The sequence below is a fragment of the Grammomys surdaster genome, unplaced genomic scaffold (assembly GCF_004785775.1).
Source record: "Grammomys surdaster isolate TR1022 unplaced genomic scaffold, NIH_TR_1.0 472, whole genome shotgun sequence".
NCBI lineage: Eukaryota > Metazoa > Chordata > Mammalia > Rodentia > Muridae > Grammomys > Grammomys surdaster.
This window is the reverse complement of record NW_021604891.1, coordinates 625384-643246: the sequence shown is the minus strand read 5'-3', so window position 1 is coordinate 643246 and position 17863 is coordinate 625384. Positions and strand designations below refer to the sequence as shown.

The 17863-nt window shown below is 39.1% G+C and overlaps 1 protein-coding gene across 3 annotated transcripts in view; it reads right to left on the bottom strand.

Moving 5' to 3' along the window:
• The window catches only part of Nrg4 (neuregulin 4), a 62812-nt gene extending 45286 nt beyond the window's left edge, over positions 1 to 17526 (bottom strand). For all 3 annotated transcript variants that reach the window (XM_028781562.1, XM_028781563.1, XM_028781564.1), the window contains exons 1-3: positions 17424 to 17526; positions 16521 to 16586; positions 14684 to 14777 (exon numbers count right to left, since the gene is read on the bottom strand). In XM_028781562.1, coding sequence (XP_028637395.1) covers positions 14684 to 14777; positions 16521 to 16530 — 104 coding nt within the window. In that variant the 5' untranslated portion in view covers positions 16531 to 16586; positions 17424 to 17526. The remainder of the gene's footprint in view (positions 1 to 14683; positions 14778 to 16520; positions 16587 to 17423) is intronic.
• Positions 17527 to 17863: the final 337 nt, after the last annotated feature.

The window sequence follows — 17863 nt, the reverse complement described above, 5'->3', positions numbered from 1 at the left end:
CATACAAATATTATACATATATATTCGTGGGGCATCTTCTTAATCACTGATTGGAGTGAAAGGAGTCATCCCCCTGTGAGTAGTCCCACCCTTGGGCAGATGGTCCAGGGTTGTACAAGAATGCCAACTGTGTAAGCCATGTCGGTAAGCAGCACTCCTCCATGGCCTTTGCTTCTGTTCCTGCTTCTAGGATCCTGCCCTGACTTCCCTCAGTGATGGACAGTAACCTGTAAGGTGAAATAAATTCTTTCCTTCCAAAGTTGCTTTTAGTCATGGTGTTTATCACAGCAACAGAAACCTAACTTAGAAAGCAAATCTAAGCCAGGCAGTGGTGGTGCACGCCTTTAATCTCAGCACTTGGGAGGCAGAGGCAGGCGAATTTCTGAGTTCAAGGCCAGCCTGGTCTACAGAGTGAGTTCCAGGACAGCCAGGACTACACAGAAAAACCTTGTCTCAAAAACCTAAAAAAAAACAAACAAAACAAAAACAAAACAAAACAAAAAAAACACCTTTGGGGCTGGAGAGATGGCTCAGCGGTTAAGAGGACTGACTGCTCTTCCAGAGGTCCTGAGTTCAAATCCCAGCAACCACATGGTGGCTCACAACAATCCGTAATGAGATTGGATGCCCTCTTCTGGTGTGTCTGAAGACAGCGACAGTGTATTCATATATAATAAATAAATAAATCTTTAAAAAAAAAGAAAGCAAATCTAGTCTACGTATGCTCTCAGGAAGAAGACACAGACTCAGTGTCTGCAGGATATCTGCAGTAATAATATATTTCTTTCATTATAGATGTCAGCAATTTTATTTATTCTTTCCTGGGCTCTGAAGCAGAAGGATTTCCATGAGTTTGAGGCTAGCCTGGGCTACACAGTAAGTGTCAGGCCAGCCTGGGATACAGTATGAATTCTTGTCTCTAAAATATGTTGAAATAAAAACATATTTTATGGCAAGGGTCAGAAAATGTTTTCTGTAAAAAGAAAATGGGTATTTTAGGTACTGTGGTTCATGGTGTCTTTAGCAGTACTCACCTATATAGAAAAGCAAGTATAGATGATATGTCAGTGAGCCTGTGATCATAAAACTATTATAAACACTGAGGTTAGAATTTCATATAAATCACCTATGTCAAAAAATAGTCTTTAAAAATACTTTCAAATGTAAAACCATTATTAACCCATATTCTTTAGAAATTGGTGATTAGGGGCTTTGGTCCACGTGTTTGCTAATCTTTGTTCTGTAAAATTTCAACCACAAGTTTACTAAGGGACTTCTTAGCCCAGCATAAGTTATATGTTTACAACTGTATCATGAACTGTATCATGAATGGAATATAGATGTTAAGCTCTGTTGGAAGCAGTTTGGTCTAGTGGGTGGTTGGTAGCAGTTCTTGGGATATTCTGTCCTATCAACGGCTGAGAGAGAGTCCTTGAAATCTCTAACTCGTGGGTTTATCTATTTGCCTCACAGATTTTTCAAATATCTCATGCATTTTTTATTCCTGTTGCTAGTTTCACACATATCTGTGATTATTATCTTCCTAACTAACAGGTTTTCATTATAAAATATTTCTCTTTGGTAAAAAAGGCTTAGAGCCAGAAGCAATGGACACGTGCAGCAAACCAGGTCTAGGCAAATGAAACACACCATTGCACACGTGAACTCATGGCAGCCGTGACTGCAGACACCAGACCTGCACAAGGTTGAGCCAGGCAAAATCCCAGCACAGACCAGCGAGGGGCTCGTGTGGCCCCACCCCTAGCTGGGAAGCTATTTTCAGTTGGTGGCTACTGAGGAGAGAGACACTCTGTTTTTCTTCAGGGATGTGATCCCTAAGAGGCCACCCATGCTCCAGATGGGCCTACACCCATTCCCATGCAGCCATGTGGGCTGAATGTACCCGGTGGGTACATAATTTAAAAATTATGAGATGAGCACATGAAGTTGGGAGGGAAGGGGGTGGAGGTAGCAGACCTGGAGGGGAGGGGGAAAGGCAGTGCATTAGATCAAAACAGCATACACATTTATAAAATCACAAACAGTAAGTACATACAATGACATCTTCTACTCCTTCCTGTCAGGTGACACTCTGCTTGAGGGTTACGTCCTCCAGTGCCATTGTCACTACTCCAGCTGTGGCCTCCTGTCTCCATGGTGCAACTGTTTCCCTCATCCATTACTGTGTCTTATTAAAATTTCTGGTCCTCTCATCTCTCTCTTCCCTTTTCCCATAGCCCTCCTCCCATGTGCACGCAAGTGTGTGTGTGTGTGTGTATGTGTGTGTGTGTGTGTGTGTGTGTGTGTGTGGTAATGCTTCTTTTAGTGAACATGTTTAGCCCATTAGCAGTTAACAAAGTTGATAGGTTGATATTGGTCTTCCCCAGTGATTTCTTTTTGTCCCATTCAGCTGCTCATGTTAACGTGTCTATGAACCTTACAGCTCCGTCTGTATTATGTCCCTGGGGCTGAAACGCGCATCCTTGTCATAAAATCTTCCCACGCTATCATCATCACCTGCTCCTCTGTGACCCGCGGGGGCATGCTTTGACCCGGTATGTTCCACAATACACTTTTGGTTTAAATAGTCATATGTATCTTACCTAAGTTGAAACTTAAGAGTTTGGTATGAGTATACATTTTCACTCTTGTTAAGTGCTCTTCGTGCATTTCTGTAGACATAGGCTCTATTTTCCCTCAATCTGGAGAGTTTTGCTTTTCGTCTAGTCCAGGCTGACTGTCAATGAATGATCTTCATTTTCATATACCTGAAAACATATCTTTATCTTGCTTTCATTTTAACAGCTTTGTTGAGAGATATAATTTCTATAACATGTAACTCATTCAACATATAATGGTGCAATGATTTTAGTATATTCACAGGGTTGTCACCCAAAATTTTAGGGTGTTTAAATCCCATTTAAAAGTAATAGCAAGCCATGAGCAGTCAGCCCCATTTTCTACCTCACTGCTAACTTCTAAGTTCTAACTGCTAACTAAGTTACCTAACCTAACTTCTCCTCTATAAAGTTGCCTCTGTAAGATGTCTGCCATTAAGTTCCAGATGTGATGTTTGCCTGCAGGGCTTTACCTAGTTTTAAGGGCGAATCCACAGGCAAATGGCCATTGAAAGGGGAAAACTCACATGGTGACAGTCCCTTTTCCACACCTCTTCCTTTTGTTTCTACCTACTCCTAGTTACCTTTGGGGGCTTTTCTCATGGCACTGTCACATTCTCAGAGCTCAACATTTTATTGGAAAGGAGTGGGACCAACTCCAGCCTGTCCTAAGAAACAGGTTTAAACCAGAATGTGTTCTGATGAACTCCAAGCATGAAAGAACCTCGAGGGATTTAAGAATTGAGGCTCTTCTCTCAGGCTGAAGTAGAGTGGCCACATGAATGATATTCCTAAAAGGCAAGACTTAGAAGAAAAACGTATAAAGGGAAATAATTCAGGCTCGAATACTCATTTCTTAGACCTGGACTATATTCAGATTGATTGTTGGGTATAAGCAGGAAACTGATGTGGCATACAATATGTAGAACGGAAGGAAATAAGGTTATTTAATTAAAAATTAATTACAAAGTTAATGAAACAGAGCTGAGCAAAGCAAAGTTCCTTTAAGTAACGGAGACTGGCTTAATATACATTAACCTGTATAAAGACAGAACTGTCTACCTAGAGAAATTGTTGGTTGGCAAAGAAACCTAGGTGTGGGAAGGGCAGAGGCAAGTGTCAGTAGTGAGTATTTAAGATGCAATCAAACAGAGGCAGCTCTGGCCAGGCGACATGACGCGTCACAGCCCGATGGGAGATGTTTTCCTCTCATGGAAATAAATGATGCATCAGGGAAGTTATACATTCAAATTAGATCACTTTTTTTCCCCCAGTCAATAATATTCTAAACTAAGTGCTCTGATTATAAATTTGGCTTCCTATCTGTGTTAGTCCATAGGGGGAGAAAATGCCTGGTTCTCATAAACCCAAGACCGTGGTAATTATACCCACTATAAACCAGTAAGTTAACAAGCTTATTTTAGGCACTAGTTTCTGTAAGCTGAGTCAGTGTATGCCTGATGATGAGAGATGAGACCCACTTGCAGTGTAGAAATACAAGCTGTCACACCTCCTAGTCCTCGGCACGCTGTCACGGCAGTCTACAACACCGTTAGTTTTCCCCAGACACATTAAGACATGTGCATGGAGTAGCGAAAATTTTGTTTTAACTGCGAGAGTTTGCGGCTTATTTTTCATATTGTTAAACAAACATGTTTTGGAGGATTTTTGTTTGTTTGTTTTTGTGTTTTTGAAATAGGGTCTCACTATACAGCCTTGGCTGTCCTAGAACTATGTATAGACCAGGCTAGACCAGGCTAGCCTTTAACTCACAGAGATCCACCTGCCTTTGCTTCCCAAGTGCTATAATTAAAGGTATGTGCCTTTTTCAATGTATCATGTATGCTTGACTATACTGGACAAAGAAGGATAAAGATATAATGCTGGAAAAAGAGTATACTGAGAAGTTGGGGAAATAAAGTAAGTTAATTGGTTAGTTTAGAGAACTGGCTCGTAGCCTCTCATTCAAATCTTCTTGGATGTAGCAAAAAAGAAATTCATTCACAAAACTGAAAAAATGTGCCAGATTACTTCCTAACAACTTCCTGTTGAAGTGGCTAATTATTTATGTAGATAACTTATCTACATAGTGACCGCGCTGGATCTTAGTGTGTCTATTATGATATTTACTTAGAGTCTTGTGGGGGTCTGATGAAACGGTTATGTCAGAATATGAAAGTAAATGGGGTCTACTTCAAACCTCAAAAATCTTCCAATGAAATGCTCTACGGAAGCTGCATAATGAGGACCCATAAATACCAGCACTGCGCACTTCCAGCTGATCCCCAGGACTGCCGCTATATTTGGAGTTTCACTTCACACATATTGGTTGAGATAATTTGTAAAAAGGATGAGGTAGGTGTAAAATAAGAGGGCACTATCTGTCAGGACTCTGAAGGACCCCAGCCCCCACTGGGCACTTTTCTCAATTTCATACTCCATTAGACTAAGAAGGTTTGCGACGCTCCGAAGAGCTGATTTGTTAATGGGGGAAGGAAATCGTGGGCTAAATAAGAGTGCTCGCTGTTCAGCAACACCCTTGTACAAAATCACAACTACATTTATGGGGTAAATTATCTACTAGTTTCCCTAGCAGAAAGCAGCACAGTTTAAAAATTCTGGTACCAGTTCGACTTCATGAGAAATTTGAAAACATACATCGCAAGGTATTTGTGCAGTCATTCTTATTGTTGGCCTGACTAGATTTATAAACTCCATGGAAACACACCTCCAGGGTGTTTCCAGAAAGTCTGACTGAAGCGGAAAGCCCTACCTTGAATGTGGGCTGGGGTCACAGACTGAATAGAAAGAAGCTGAACACTGACACTGTTTCTGTTTCCCGAGAGAGGGTGTAATACTATCGATCAGCGGCCTCATGCGGCTGACAAACCGGAAGCCAAAATTAACCCCTTCCCCCATCATAGGTAACTTCACCTGTCAACCTCTACAGGCCCGTGTCACTCAGGAAGAGGGAAGTTCAGCTGAGGAGATGTCTCCGTAAAAATTAGCTTGGGTGAATGTCAAGGGGAGGCACCTTCTCCATCGCTAACTGATGTATGAGGGCCGAGTTGACCAGCAGCAGTGCAGGTAGGACTGGGTTACATAAGAAAGGTTGCTGAGCAGGCCACAGGAAATGACTCAGTGTTCCCCAAGGGCCTCTGTTTAAGCTTTTGCCTTGAGCTCCTGACCTGGCGTTCCTGGATGATGGACCATGAAGTACCAGTATGAGTCAAATAAACCCTTTCCTCCCCAAGTTTCTTTTGATCACGGTGTTTAGCACAGCAGTAGCAAACCAGTGCATCTCCTTAAGTTGCTTTCTGTTGCCTTGAAGGCACACTCTCAAACACTGGTAATTTAATGCAACAAAAGTTTTTCCCGTTCATTGTACAGTCTAATGCCCAATCCCACCTGGCTATCTTCTCTATCTCCTGGTTTTGCTTCCTGGAAAATATGGCTCTTGGGTCCCTGGGAAGGATAAACAAGGGCTAGAGTGTTTTTTAGAAGCTGGCTTTAAAAGCCAGACTTGCCAGTGGCCCTTTTGTTGATATCCACTGTGAGGATCGGCTGCATGGACCCAATGTATCTGCAAGCAAGACTAGGAAATGCAGAACAGACGAGTCTGTATTGGACACTAAGAGCCTCTGCTACAGTGTATAGAACAGAAATGGTAAATCCTCCTGTGAGAGTCTTTATAATGGGTAAAAGCTTTGGGTGGGTTTTAGAACACACTACTGATTTTGACCCCATCCGGTGAAAACCCAACAGCTATCAGAAACTTTACAAACTATAAAAGACTTCAACAAAGTCGTAGGGCATTCATTCATTCCAAAGGTAATCACCCAATAACTGCTCTACAGCTGTTCTATATAGATTTGAAAAACAAAACAGATAAAAACATATTCTGCTGTGGAACTTATATTCTACCTTAGGGAATTAGAAACTGAAAACTAAATAAAACATTATGTAGTTTATCAGTAGATGGTGGGAGGTTTGGAGAATCAGAGTGGGAGAAGGAAAGTGAACCTCAGCTTTCCCTGGGAGGATGATTTATAAAATATAAAGGCCATAAGGGAACTGCCCTTGAAGAAATCACAGGGAAAGCAGCTGGCACAGAAGGGAGACATGGGCAGGAGTTGAGCAGTCCTTGTGTAGAAAACAGCAGGGCTGCTGCTGTGGCTCAGGAGATGAGAAAGAAGACAAGAGCGAGGCACAAGGCCAGAGCCCTGGAGAAGGCTGTGCTTTGTCAGCCATTGGCTTTTATCTGAGAAAGACCCACAAGCGTCCTAAGCATAGAAATAATTTACTTTAATTTACTTTTTAAACTCATAGGGAAAACTGATTTATTAAAACACAAAGTGTATGGAGTAAGCTCCCTTCAGGGATATTCAAAACATTTATTCTATGTTGAGGGCATCCCTGAAGTACTTGAGAGAGACTCTGGACAACTGCAAACACTTCACAATCCTAGATACGAAGTGTCCACATTAGAAACAAATAAATGTTCCTTAAGTGAGTTTAACACAATTAAAGCAACTTCACCCCTCTAAAACCATGTTCTTTTTCTTCTGAACAGTTAAATTAATTCCAAAGTTCAGATGGAAATATCAAAAAGCATGGCAGGAGACAACCACTAGACTTATTGTATATTAAACTTAATATAAAAATTCAGCAGCTCAGAGAGATTGCTACCTACTAGCATAGAAATGTAGACTCCTGTCCTCATGGGACTGACGTGCTAATAATGGGAAGTGGGACAGCCAGAGCAGAAATGCTGGGAGACAGAGTTGCTGGCCTGCCTTCAATCTGTTCTCTCCAAAATGCTTGTCCTGACTTACTCCCTGCTGTGGACTATTAACAGGCTGAGCAAGCTAACCTAGGCCCTTGCTTTGTGAGGGCACCAAATGCCAGTTCCATGATCTTAGACTTCCTAACCTCTAGAACTGAGAGGAATGCAGTTCTATTGTTAGCAGCACAAACCCACTAAGTAAACATTTTAAAGGAGATAAATGTAGATCCTTAACCACATAATATACAAAACCCAGATATTTAAAGAGGTCCCTGAAGCAAACATGGGTGAATTCCTTATAAACAGAGACCAAGGAGGGCGTTCCTTAGAATGACTGAATCTCAAAGAGCTTTAAGGAATAACAGAATTTGACTTCAAGAAAGCAAAGCTACCACATGGAAAAAGTAAATAGGTTAAGTTAAAAAGAATAAACTAGAAGTAATTTTCAATGACTGATGTCATAGGGGGAAAAATATCCAAGTTTAAAATGGAAGTCTTATAAGGAAAGGAATAAAAATTCTAATCATGAAAATAAACAAATACATTATGAAATATTTCAATCATACTTAAATAATGACATACTCAACTCAACTTAGAATTAGAAGAATATAACTTAAAAGAATTCTGTTTTTATTTATCAGATTGGCAGAACTCTAGAAGTTTGTCCTGTCCTTTTCCAGGGTATAGATGGAGAAAGAGGCACCCAAAGACCGTATTAGTGGGAGTTCAACTATCGTATCAAAAGCTCTCGGGAGAGTGAGTTTGTAACACATTAAAGTCATAAATGTATTTGTCTTCAGCCCAACAATCTCACTCCCAGAAATGCATTTTACAGGATGAGTGGATATAAGGTATTGTTTAAATGCTACCAAGCCCTGGTCCACAAGGTAAGCACAGAGACGAGTGGTGGTAACCACACAATACTGAGTATACTCAATACACTGAAGTATACATTTAAACATGGTTAAAATAATAAATTTATGTCATATATAATTGGTACAATAAAAAATTTTTAAAAAAATTATTAATATATATACCAAGATCACCCCTCTAAGTCTTTTGGAAATAAAGATAACACTTTAGGTTAATCTGAGTCAAAAGCTGGAGCTGGGACTAAGTGTTATACCCCAGTTGTCCAATCATGGGGTGCAAATACACAGACTGTAGGAAAAGACAGTATGGAAGCCAACTGAGAAAGAAGGAGGGTTCAAATCGACCATCCAGTTAAATAAATAAATTAATTAACTAACAGAAACAGGCTGAGTGGTGGTAACCCATGCCTTTAATCCCAGCACTTGGGAGGAAGAGGCAGGCAGATCTGAGTTCAAGGCCAGCCTGGTCTATAGAACAAGTTCTAGAACAGCCAGGGCTATACAGAGAAATCCTATTTAAAAAAAAAAAAACAAAATAAATAAATAAATAAATAAATAAATAAATAAATATTTCGCTTCCTTTCCGCCGTGGCAGCCATCTTCCAGTCAACTCCTCAAAATGACAAACACAAAGGGAAAGAGGAGAGGCACTTGGTCTATGTTCTCTAGGCCTTTTAGGAAACATGGAGTTGTTCCTTTGGCCACATTACACGCAAATCTACAAGAAGGGGGATATTGCAGACATCAAGGAAATGGGCACTGTTCAAAAAGGAATGCTCTATAAGTGTTACCATGGCAAAAACCGGAAGAATCAAGTGTCACCCAGCATGCCGTGGGCATCATTGTAAACAAGCAAGTTAAGGGCAGGATTCTGGCCAAGAGGGTCAATGTGTGGATTGAGCACATTAAACACTCGAAGAGCAGAGACAGCTTCCCAAGTCGGTGAAGGAGAACGATCAGAAGAAAAAGGAAGCCAAAGAGAAGGGCACCTGGGTTCAGCTGAAGCGCCAGCCTGCGCCACCCAGAGCAGCACACTTCATGAGGACTTATGGAGAAGAGCCGGAGCTGCTGGAGGTCATTCTATACAAATTCATGGCCTAGTGTGCAAAAGAGAAATAAAGGACCCAACTGCAGAGTTAATAAATAAATAAATAAATAAATAAATAAATAAGTAAATAAATAAATATTTTAAAAATGAAATTTTAGATGCCGTTTAAAATACCAACCCAAACCATTAAGATGCCTATTTTAAAAATAAAAAGAGTATTTGCGACAATATTATAGTAAGACTATAAGACAGGTATTACTGAAGAAGACCTTACTAGGATATATGATATGTACAGGAGTCAGAAGTCTTCAACTTTATTAAGATATCAATTTTCCTCATATATGATATAAAGATTCAATCTCATTAATCTTATAGGACCTTGTTCTTTTATTTTTTTGTTTAATGTTTATCTTTGACACATGATAAACCAGATGAAGTTGCCCACATTGAGCTGAAGCCGAGCTGCAAAGGGTCCCAGTCACTGAGAAGACAACCTATCCCTACTGTTGTTCCTAAGGCCTGCTAGAAGTGTGTGGAGATCCTTGAACCTTTATGGTTTTCATATATAATATCTGACACAGAATAAAGAAATGAACAGGTGTAGTGGTACACGCCTTTAATCCCAGCACGTGGGAGGCAGAGGTGAGTGGATCTCTGTGAGTTCAAGACTAGCTTGGTTTACTTAGGAGACCTGTCTAAAATGAATAAGCAAATAAGAAGGCTGTATGAGTTGTCAAGGTCATCTGATCCAAACTGGGTATCTATACAGAACAACAATAAAAAGCCCATCGATTCTTAAGATTCTTCTCAGCCTTTGGCTAAAATCAAGTGAAGATTCTTAGGGACTTTTAAAGTACATTGATCAGCCAAAACATTCTGGAAAAAGAAAATTGAAAAATTCTCCTTTTCTGAATTAAAAACTAACTATAAAACTACACTATTAAAATACTGTGATAAGGGCTGGCAGGTTTGCTCAGTAGGTAAGAGTGGTGTCCACTGAGCAGGGTAGAGAGAGCCAAGTCCTACCTAGCCGTCCTCTGACCTCCATATGGCCATGGCACGCACACTCCTTCCCATACAAATACATGATAAACAACTGTGATAAAAATGTAAGTGTGGGGAACTGGAGAGATGGCTTAGGGGTTGGGAGCACTGGTTGCTTTTGCAGAGGATCCGGGTTTGGTCCTCAGCACCCACATGGTGGCTTGAGACCATCTATAACTACAGTTCTAGGGGCTATGATGCTTCTTCTGATCTTCCAGGGCACCAGAAACACACATGGCACACATGTATACACACATACATACACACATACAATGGTGGTTCAAATATGCTTGGTCCAGGGAGTGGCACTATTTGGAGGTGTGGCCTTGTTGGAAGAAGTGTTTTACTGTGGGGGTGGGCAATGAAAACCTCCTGCTAACCATGTGGGAGTCAGTGTCTTCCCAGTGGTTGACGATGTAGAACTCTCAGCTTCTCCAGTCTCATGCCTGCCTGGATGCTGCCATGCTCCCGCCTTGATGATAATGGACTGAACCTCTGAACCTGTAAGCCAGCCCCAATTAAATGTTGTCCTTTATAAGAGTTGCTTTGGTCATGGTGTCTCCTCACAGCAATCGAAACCCTAACTAAGACATATACATACAAGAAAGACATTTACACACATTAAAAAAATAAAACTAGTTTTTTGTGGTTTTTTTTTGTTTGTTTTTTGTTTTAAATCTAAGTGCAGACTATTGACCAAATTCGGCAGAATTACAGAGCCCAGACATAACCCCTCACACACATGGTCAAAACACCAAGACCATTCAGTGAAGAAAAGACAGTTTTCACCACATGATGCTAAAAAGAACTGCATAGGTTCATTAAAAAAAACAAACCAATCAACAAACGTTATCTCATAGCAAACACAAAGATCAGCATAAACTAGATAAACGGTTTGAACACAGACATAAACAATGAATTCTTAGAATGACAAAGAAAAAAAAACACTTAATTGCGGCTTAATAAAAATAAAAATGTTCGAGTGTCAGCTCTCATGCTAGCATGACCCTGGGGTGACAGGTGCTTACAAAGGACCCAGAAGGCTTCACGGGGAGTAGGAAACCCATGTACCTCACAGACCGAGGAGTACAGCATCTCTAGCAGGGGGAGCAGTATGGAGTCAGGCTTAGCACACGTGTTATACATCCTAATTAGATGCACATAGTTCAAGGTCCTAAAACTAAAGGGAAGTAGGAAGCTGGGGATGGCAGCAGCACATGCCTGAATCCCAGCCAGCCTGGGTTACATAAGAGGAGTTAGTTCCAGGCCATTCTGGATTACATAAGAGGAGTTAGTTCCAGGTCAGCCTGGGCCAGTGTGAGATCTTGCTACAAAATAAAATGAAACAAAACACACTGAAAAGATCAGAAGGAATCTTTAAAGCACAGTAGAGATCACAAGGGAAGATGGTTACAAGCTGATTTAAAAATTTAATAATATAACCAGAAAAACAAAATTTGATTAACTCTTATTAAAAGAAAAACATTTCAGACTGAATTTTTTTTAAGAAAAGCTTACTCTTAATAAGCTTTTTATTAAGCTTACATTTAATAAAAAATTGAAGGAAAAAATCTCCTATTCAAATATTCAATAAGGGACAACTAGTTTAGCCACCCTAATGTCAATGAACTATATGTGCAAAGACAGAAACCATTATTAGGGACAAAGAAGGTCAGTATCATACGAAGATGAAAGGGACATTTACCAGAAAATAATCCATTATATATTTATATGAGCTTAATAATATTATTTCAAAATATTTTAAGTAAAAATTATCAGAAATCACATTGAAGATTCAAAATTACAGAAGGAATGTTTGGCCTAGCTCTTTAGTTATTGAGAAACCAAACAGATAAAGACACAGGAAATATTTCAGGAAAATGAGAAGCTTGGTCTATTGGACATGTACAACCCTGGCCCATCTCTAAGAATTCACTCTCTCCTCTAGCACAGGCTGACCACTTCAAATTCTGTCCAGGAACCAGGCTTTGAGGCCAGTTTTAACAAACACCAGCGACAGAGTCTCCCAGGCTGGCCATGGACCCGCAGTGAGCTTACTGCCTCCAGCTCTGAGTACTGAGCTACCATGGCCAAGTATTACTGAAGAATTGACATCAGTTGCTCAATTAAGATGTTAGCTTAAGAAATTTATTTAAAAGTCTAGCTAGTTAAATTACATAAAGAAATCCAGAGTAGGTTCTAAGAATGTTCAACAGAGAAAAAAGTACAGACAAGAGGAGAAAATGCCACTTACTGTATGCACGGAGAGATTGTATCAGAGCTGCAAGACATATTTAGACATCACCATTGTAGAATTTCATTTTTATTTTTTCGGAATTCACTTACCTGTTCCCCTAAAGAATACTGATCACTGATTCAGACTTAAAATTATTTCTAAAACTTCACCATGGACAATGAATCATTCAGTCTACAGGTGGTGAGGCAGACTAGAGGGTATTTATATTTTAATAAAATAGTACTGAGTATACAAATGACCAAACATATAAAGTAATAACTTTCCCTTATTTCTGTAGAAGTGCACAGGGAGAAGTCAGCTCTGATTTATGGTGGGGTCGAGGGTTAGGGAGAAGGCAGCCTTGAAATATTAATAGGTTTTGAATGTGGCTGCATACAAAGAAGAGGCAGAACAGTTGCAAATTCAAGGTAACCAGCATAATGCAAAGTGTATTTAATGCAAACAGTTGCTTCTAGATCAAGCACTGACAGAGTGTGAGGCAAAGGCCACAAAGGTAGGCTGGGTACCAAACTGTAAAAAGGCCTAAAAAGCGAAGCAGGATAGTAAGGACACAGTCAGTGTGCAGGTATAGGGGCTATTGTTGAAGCTTTCGTGATCTCGTAGGTACAGTGATGCAAATGGGGCTCCAGGAGTTAGCTTGGGAACTATTTCTATTAGACAAACCTGGGGCCAGGAAGGTCTGACAGTAAAAACAGAAAGGACTGGAGAGATTAAAGAGATAGGGCAAAGAAGAAATCCAAAGTGACAACTGGCTGAACCAGCAAAACCAGTTGGAAATGAGTCTGGATTTCTCCATGACAAGATGATAGGGAATACAGGGGATAGTATAGAAGGGACAGAAAAGGAATTTATCACCCTCAGATATTTCTACTACAGTCTATAACAATAACAACTATATTAGAATGTTGAAGGTCATTGAAAGGAAATTATTTTTTAATAAAATAATACATGAGTTAAAATGTCTGTTATTGAACTCACCTGAACCCTCAGACACTCTATTCCTTAACTCTCAATCTCCTCTGCCCACGTGTCTCATCCAGCCCCATCCCTCTTCCTCCTGGGTGTTGAACGGCTCTTGGTTACATGGTTCATTCATTGCCAGATAGGGCCAACCCCACTGACTTATGGCTACACACTACGGTGGCCAGCTCTCTGAGCCTCACCCTCTACCCATTACAAGTTCAGAGTGTGCTGTTGGCTCTTCACTACTGCTGTTCAAAATTGGAATCAGAAAGGAACTAGACACACTCTTAAATTTGGTATTCTACCAGCAAACTGCCTGTTCTCTTTCATTGCCGGTGAATTCTCCAGAGTACATAACTTTTCAGACATGTACTAAAAACACATTTATCCAAGTAAAAAAGTTGCAGGCAACCAAGCTTCCTTCCCATTTTAGTGAATCTCCAAATCCTGGTATTCTTAGACCTGCCTTTTAGCTTATTTGGTGCAGAGACAACTCAATGGGGTTCAAATATTCTGACCACGATGCAATTAATTTACACATTAAGGGATTATAACCAAGAAATAATATCCATAGGTTAAAGAAAAAGTCACAATGGAAAGTTTTAAACTTGGAACTGAACAATTAGAATTTGGAGGGTGAACTATGATGTCTTTTAAATCTCTTAAAACAGTGGTTATTGTCTATTGGAAGAGAAGGTTAAAGACTAGTTTGTTACCTTGTATTTAAGTATTCTAAAAAAAAAATGTCTTGTTTGAGCTTTTTATACTAGTGATTTCTCATGTGTTTTTCTAACAATATTGACCAATGTTGGTCATTTTCTCTAAACTGTTAAAATACTAAAATTCAGAAAGGTCTCTTGAGTGCGTTCTTCTTTATAATCTGCCTAGGATTTGGTAACTACCAAACCACGCTTGAAAATGGCCACCACATTGAGATTTGTATCTGTTGCTTTGTTTGGTTTTCTTCCAGAAGCTTATTGTCTTACGTAGAGAGAACAGAACATCCCGACTCCCCTTCATCTTATACTTTTTACCTTCTTTTAAAATCAAATGATGAAACTGAAATCACCCTCTCCCCCAGTCCACATCACTCACCTACAGAATGGGCTGGGGATAGTAGGAATCACATAACAAATCCCCCCATTCAGGCAAAATGACCTGTGCCTGGGACCACAGGGCTGCTCGTGATCTACAACACACATGCATATGAAATAGACACGGTTAATGCTTTTCTGAGGCCACCTGGAGTTGAAATGTCTCATCTAAGAACAAATCAGCATTTTTTCTTTACAAGAATGAATTTTCTTTTCACAAAGTAAAACAATTTTATTCCTTATTTCATGGACAAGAGCATCTATCCCTTAAAAGAAAAGTCATTCTGTCTCAACGATATGGCTGTTGACAATAATAAATGTAGAAGCTATATAACAGAAATAAGAAATCTTCACAGTTAAAGTACAGCCTTACTACAAAACGTTGCCTGTCCCTCATGCAGCCCGAGAATTCTGTAGTACTTAGATACTTCCTGGACAAAGTTGTATTTAGATCTTTATTTTACTGTTTATGTCATATATATATATATATATATATATATATATATGTGTGTTTGTGTGTGTGTGTGTGTGTGTGTGTGTGTGTGTGTGTGTGTGTCTGTGTGTCTGTGTGTCTGTGTGTGTGTATGTATACACATATATGTGTGTATATGTATATATATATATGTGTGTGTATATGTATATATATATATGTGTGTGTATATGTATATATATGTGTATATATATATGTGTGTATATATATTGATATATATCAATATTTATGTATAGATATATGTTGATATATCTATATGTAAATTATAGTGGGGAACGATTTAGATAATTAAAATAGATTCTGATTCTGATTTCTAAAAAAATGTTTACATATCAGTATCAAAAAAACAAAGGAAACAATCACATGAGGGTTAATTTGAAGGGGATTCCCATGATAGCTGCTCCCTCTAAAAAATCCTTGAAAATTTAGCCTGATGCTTAGATCCAGCCCAAATGTCAGACTACCAAGGAAAGAAGTCACGTTTTCTCTCTTGCTTTCCTCTTTCCCTACTTTTTCTCCACCTTTACTTTCTCTTTAACCTTTGACCTTTCCTTTACCAGTCTTCATTGACGGCTATTTACATGGGAAAATTGAGAATTTCTCCTTAAAGAGAACATCATATTGCTTTAAAATTGCCTATTGCTAGTTCCATTGTTTCTGCCTTAAACATGATCTAGAATCTTCTAATGTGAAGAAGAAAATGCATTACTTTTATATGACATCCAACTTGGCATTAAAAAACGATATGCTGTTAAAAAAAACTTGCTAGTATATTGACTTTCTAAAATATTGATACCTGTTAACATATAATTGCAAAGAGTTAGAAATCTACAATCTGAATTTGAAAAGTTTAAATTAGAAACAAGAAAAATTTGTGTCAGTTTCAGATTGCAACTATGAAAGCATAAAAAAGGTATACAATACTAAAGAAGACAAAAAACACTACAAAGAATTTAGTGTTACAGCAACAAAAAACTGGCCCAAAGTTGTTTTCTTTTTTTCAGATTCCCTTTTCTATTTTTATAAAAAGCCGTATCTCTTAATAATCCAGCTTCTAGCATTACTCACCTAACCTGAATTACTGCCTCTTAATCTAATTTTATTCTGATTTCATTTACTTAGTATTTGAGATAAAAAGGTAGAATCTTTCACTTTGTAAAAAGGAAAACAAACCAATAGAATATAAGTAAAAAGCAAAATAGCTTTATGTCTATTAAAGCTAAATTATTTAATGTTTTTGGAAGGCTTTACATGGGGGACAATATAGCTTTATATTAATATACATTTGTTATTTTCTTACTAAATAAATTCACACATAGACAAAAAGTATGAACTTACAAGAAATTACCTGTTGGCATCTTAATGTCTAAATAGTTTCATTCTCGGTAGAAGGATTAGAGTTGAAAAACAGCACCTAAAATAATTTAAAATTTATATTTTAGGGAAAGTTATTGTTTTGAGGGTATTATAACGTGCCAAATGTTCCATCAGCAAAACTCTAAAATGCTGAAAACAAAACACGCCTGACAGAATCCAAGCATCGTAGACACATAGACAGTACTGAAACATGAACAGATAAAACAAAGATCGATGTTCAAAGTGTAGCTTTGGGTGAGGACGGTGTCACAGCGTCTTGCTGGCAAACGCGCATGGCGATGTGCAGACGTGTGCTCAACTGAGCCACCTCCAGAGAAATCTGTGCTTTTAAACCACGAAGCCCTCAGAAACCTAACTTCTATGACGAAGCTATGACCTCCCAACTTTTCAATTTGTTGATAATGGCCATTCTATAGAAAAATCTCAAGAAGCATTTAAGTACTTCGGTTACAGCTTTAAAACTTGTATAAGAGCATGTCCACGTTTGACAGGCCTGTCAATCAATTGACGGTCTCGGAGATTTGGCACGGTTAATTGAGACAATGCTTATGAGTAGAGTTTGCTACTGTAACAGAAACAAAGGCATTAAAATAGAGCTGCAGATAAAGTATTTATCCTTACATTGTGATTGCAAGCTTTTGTCTTAGTACAAAGACTGTAATGAAAGTTTAATCTATTACTTCGTGTAAGAACATGCAATATTAAAGTCTTCTAGGGGCAATCTCTTTTACAGACAAGCAGAGAGGGAGAGAGAAAGAGAGGGAGAGAGAGGGTGAGAGAGAGGGAGAAAAAGAGAGAGAGAACACACAAGCACAGTAAACATATAACCATTGGCTCACTGTTTTCTCCTTTCCCCCAAATAAACAGGGCTTACCTCAACAAAAATTTATATTCTCATAAAAAAAGTAAATTTCTCTAGACATGCAGCGTTTCACAAGTTTTTGAACGCTGAGTGCTTCGGCAGCGGTGGCTCATACTTTAGAACGTGTCAAAAATCTGATTTATGTCACTTCAGTGTGGGCGAGGTCAAGGCAGACCAAGGTGCGAGCAGAGGTCAGGAGCAGCCAAGGGAACCACGCCCACACGTTTCCAAACTGCAAATGGGCAGGATTTCACTAAGAAACGGAGCTGCAGTAGGTGGCACCCCTAAAGTGCAGTCCAAGTTTCAAAGTTATGAAATAAGCCACATTCTTATAGCCCTTCCTAATCTCTGCATGTCTGGATAACTGATGAGTGTTACGTAAGTTTGTGGAGAGACGGCGTTTTGGTGTGAAACTAATGGTCGGATGCACCACAGAGTTTAAAAAATAATTT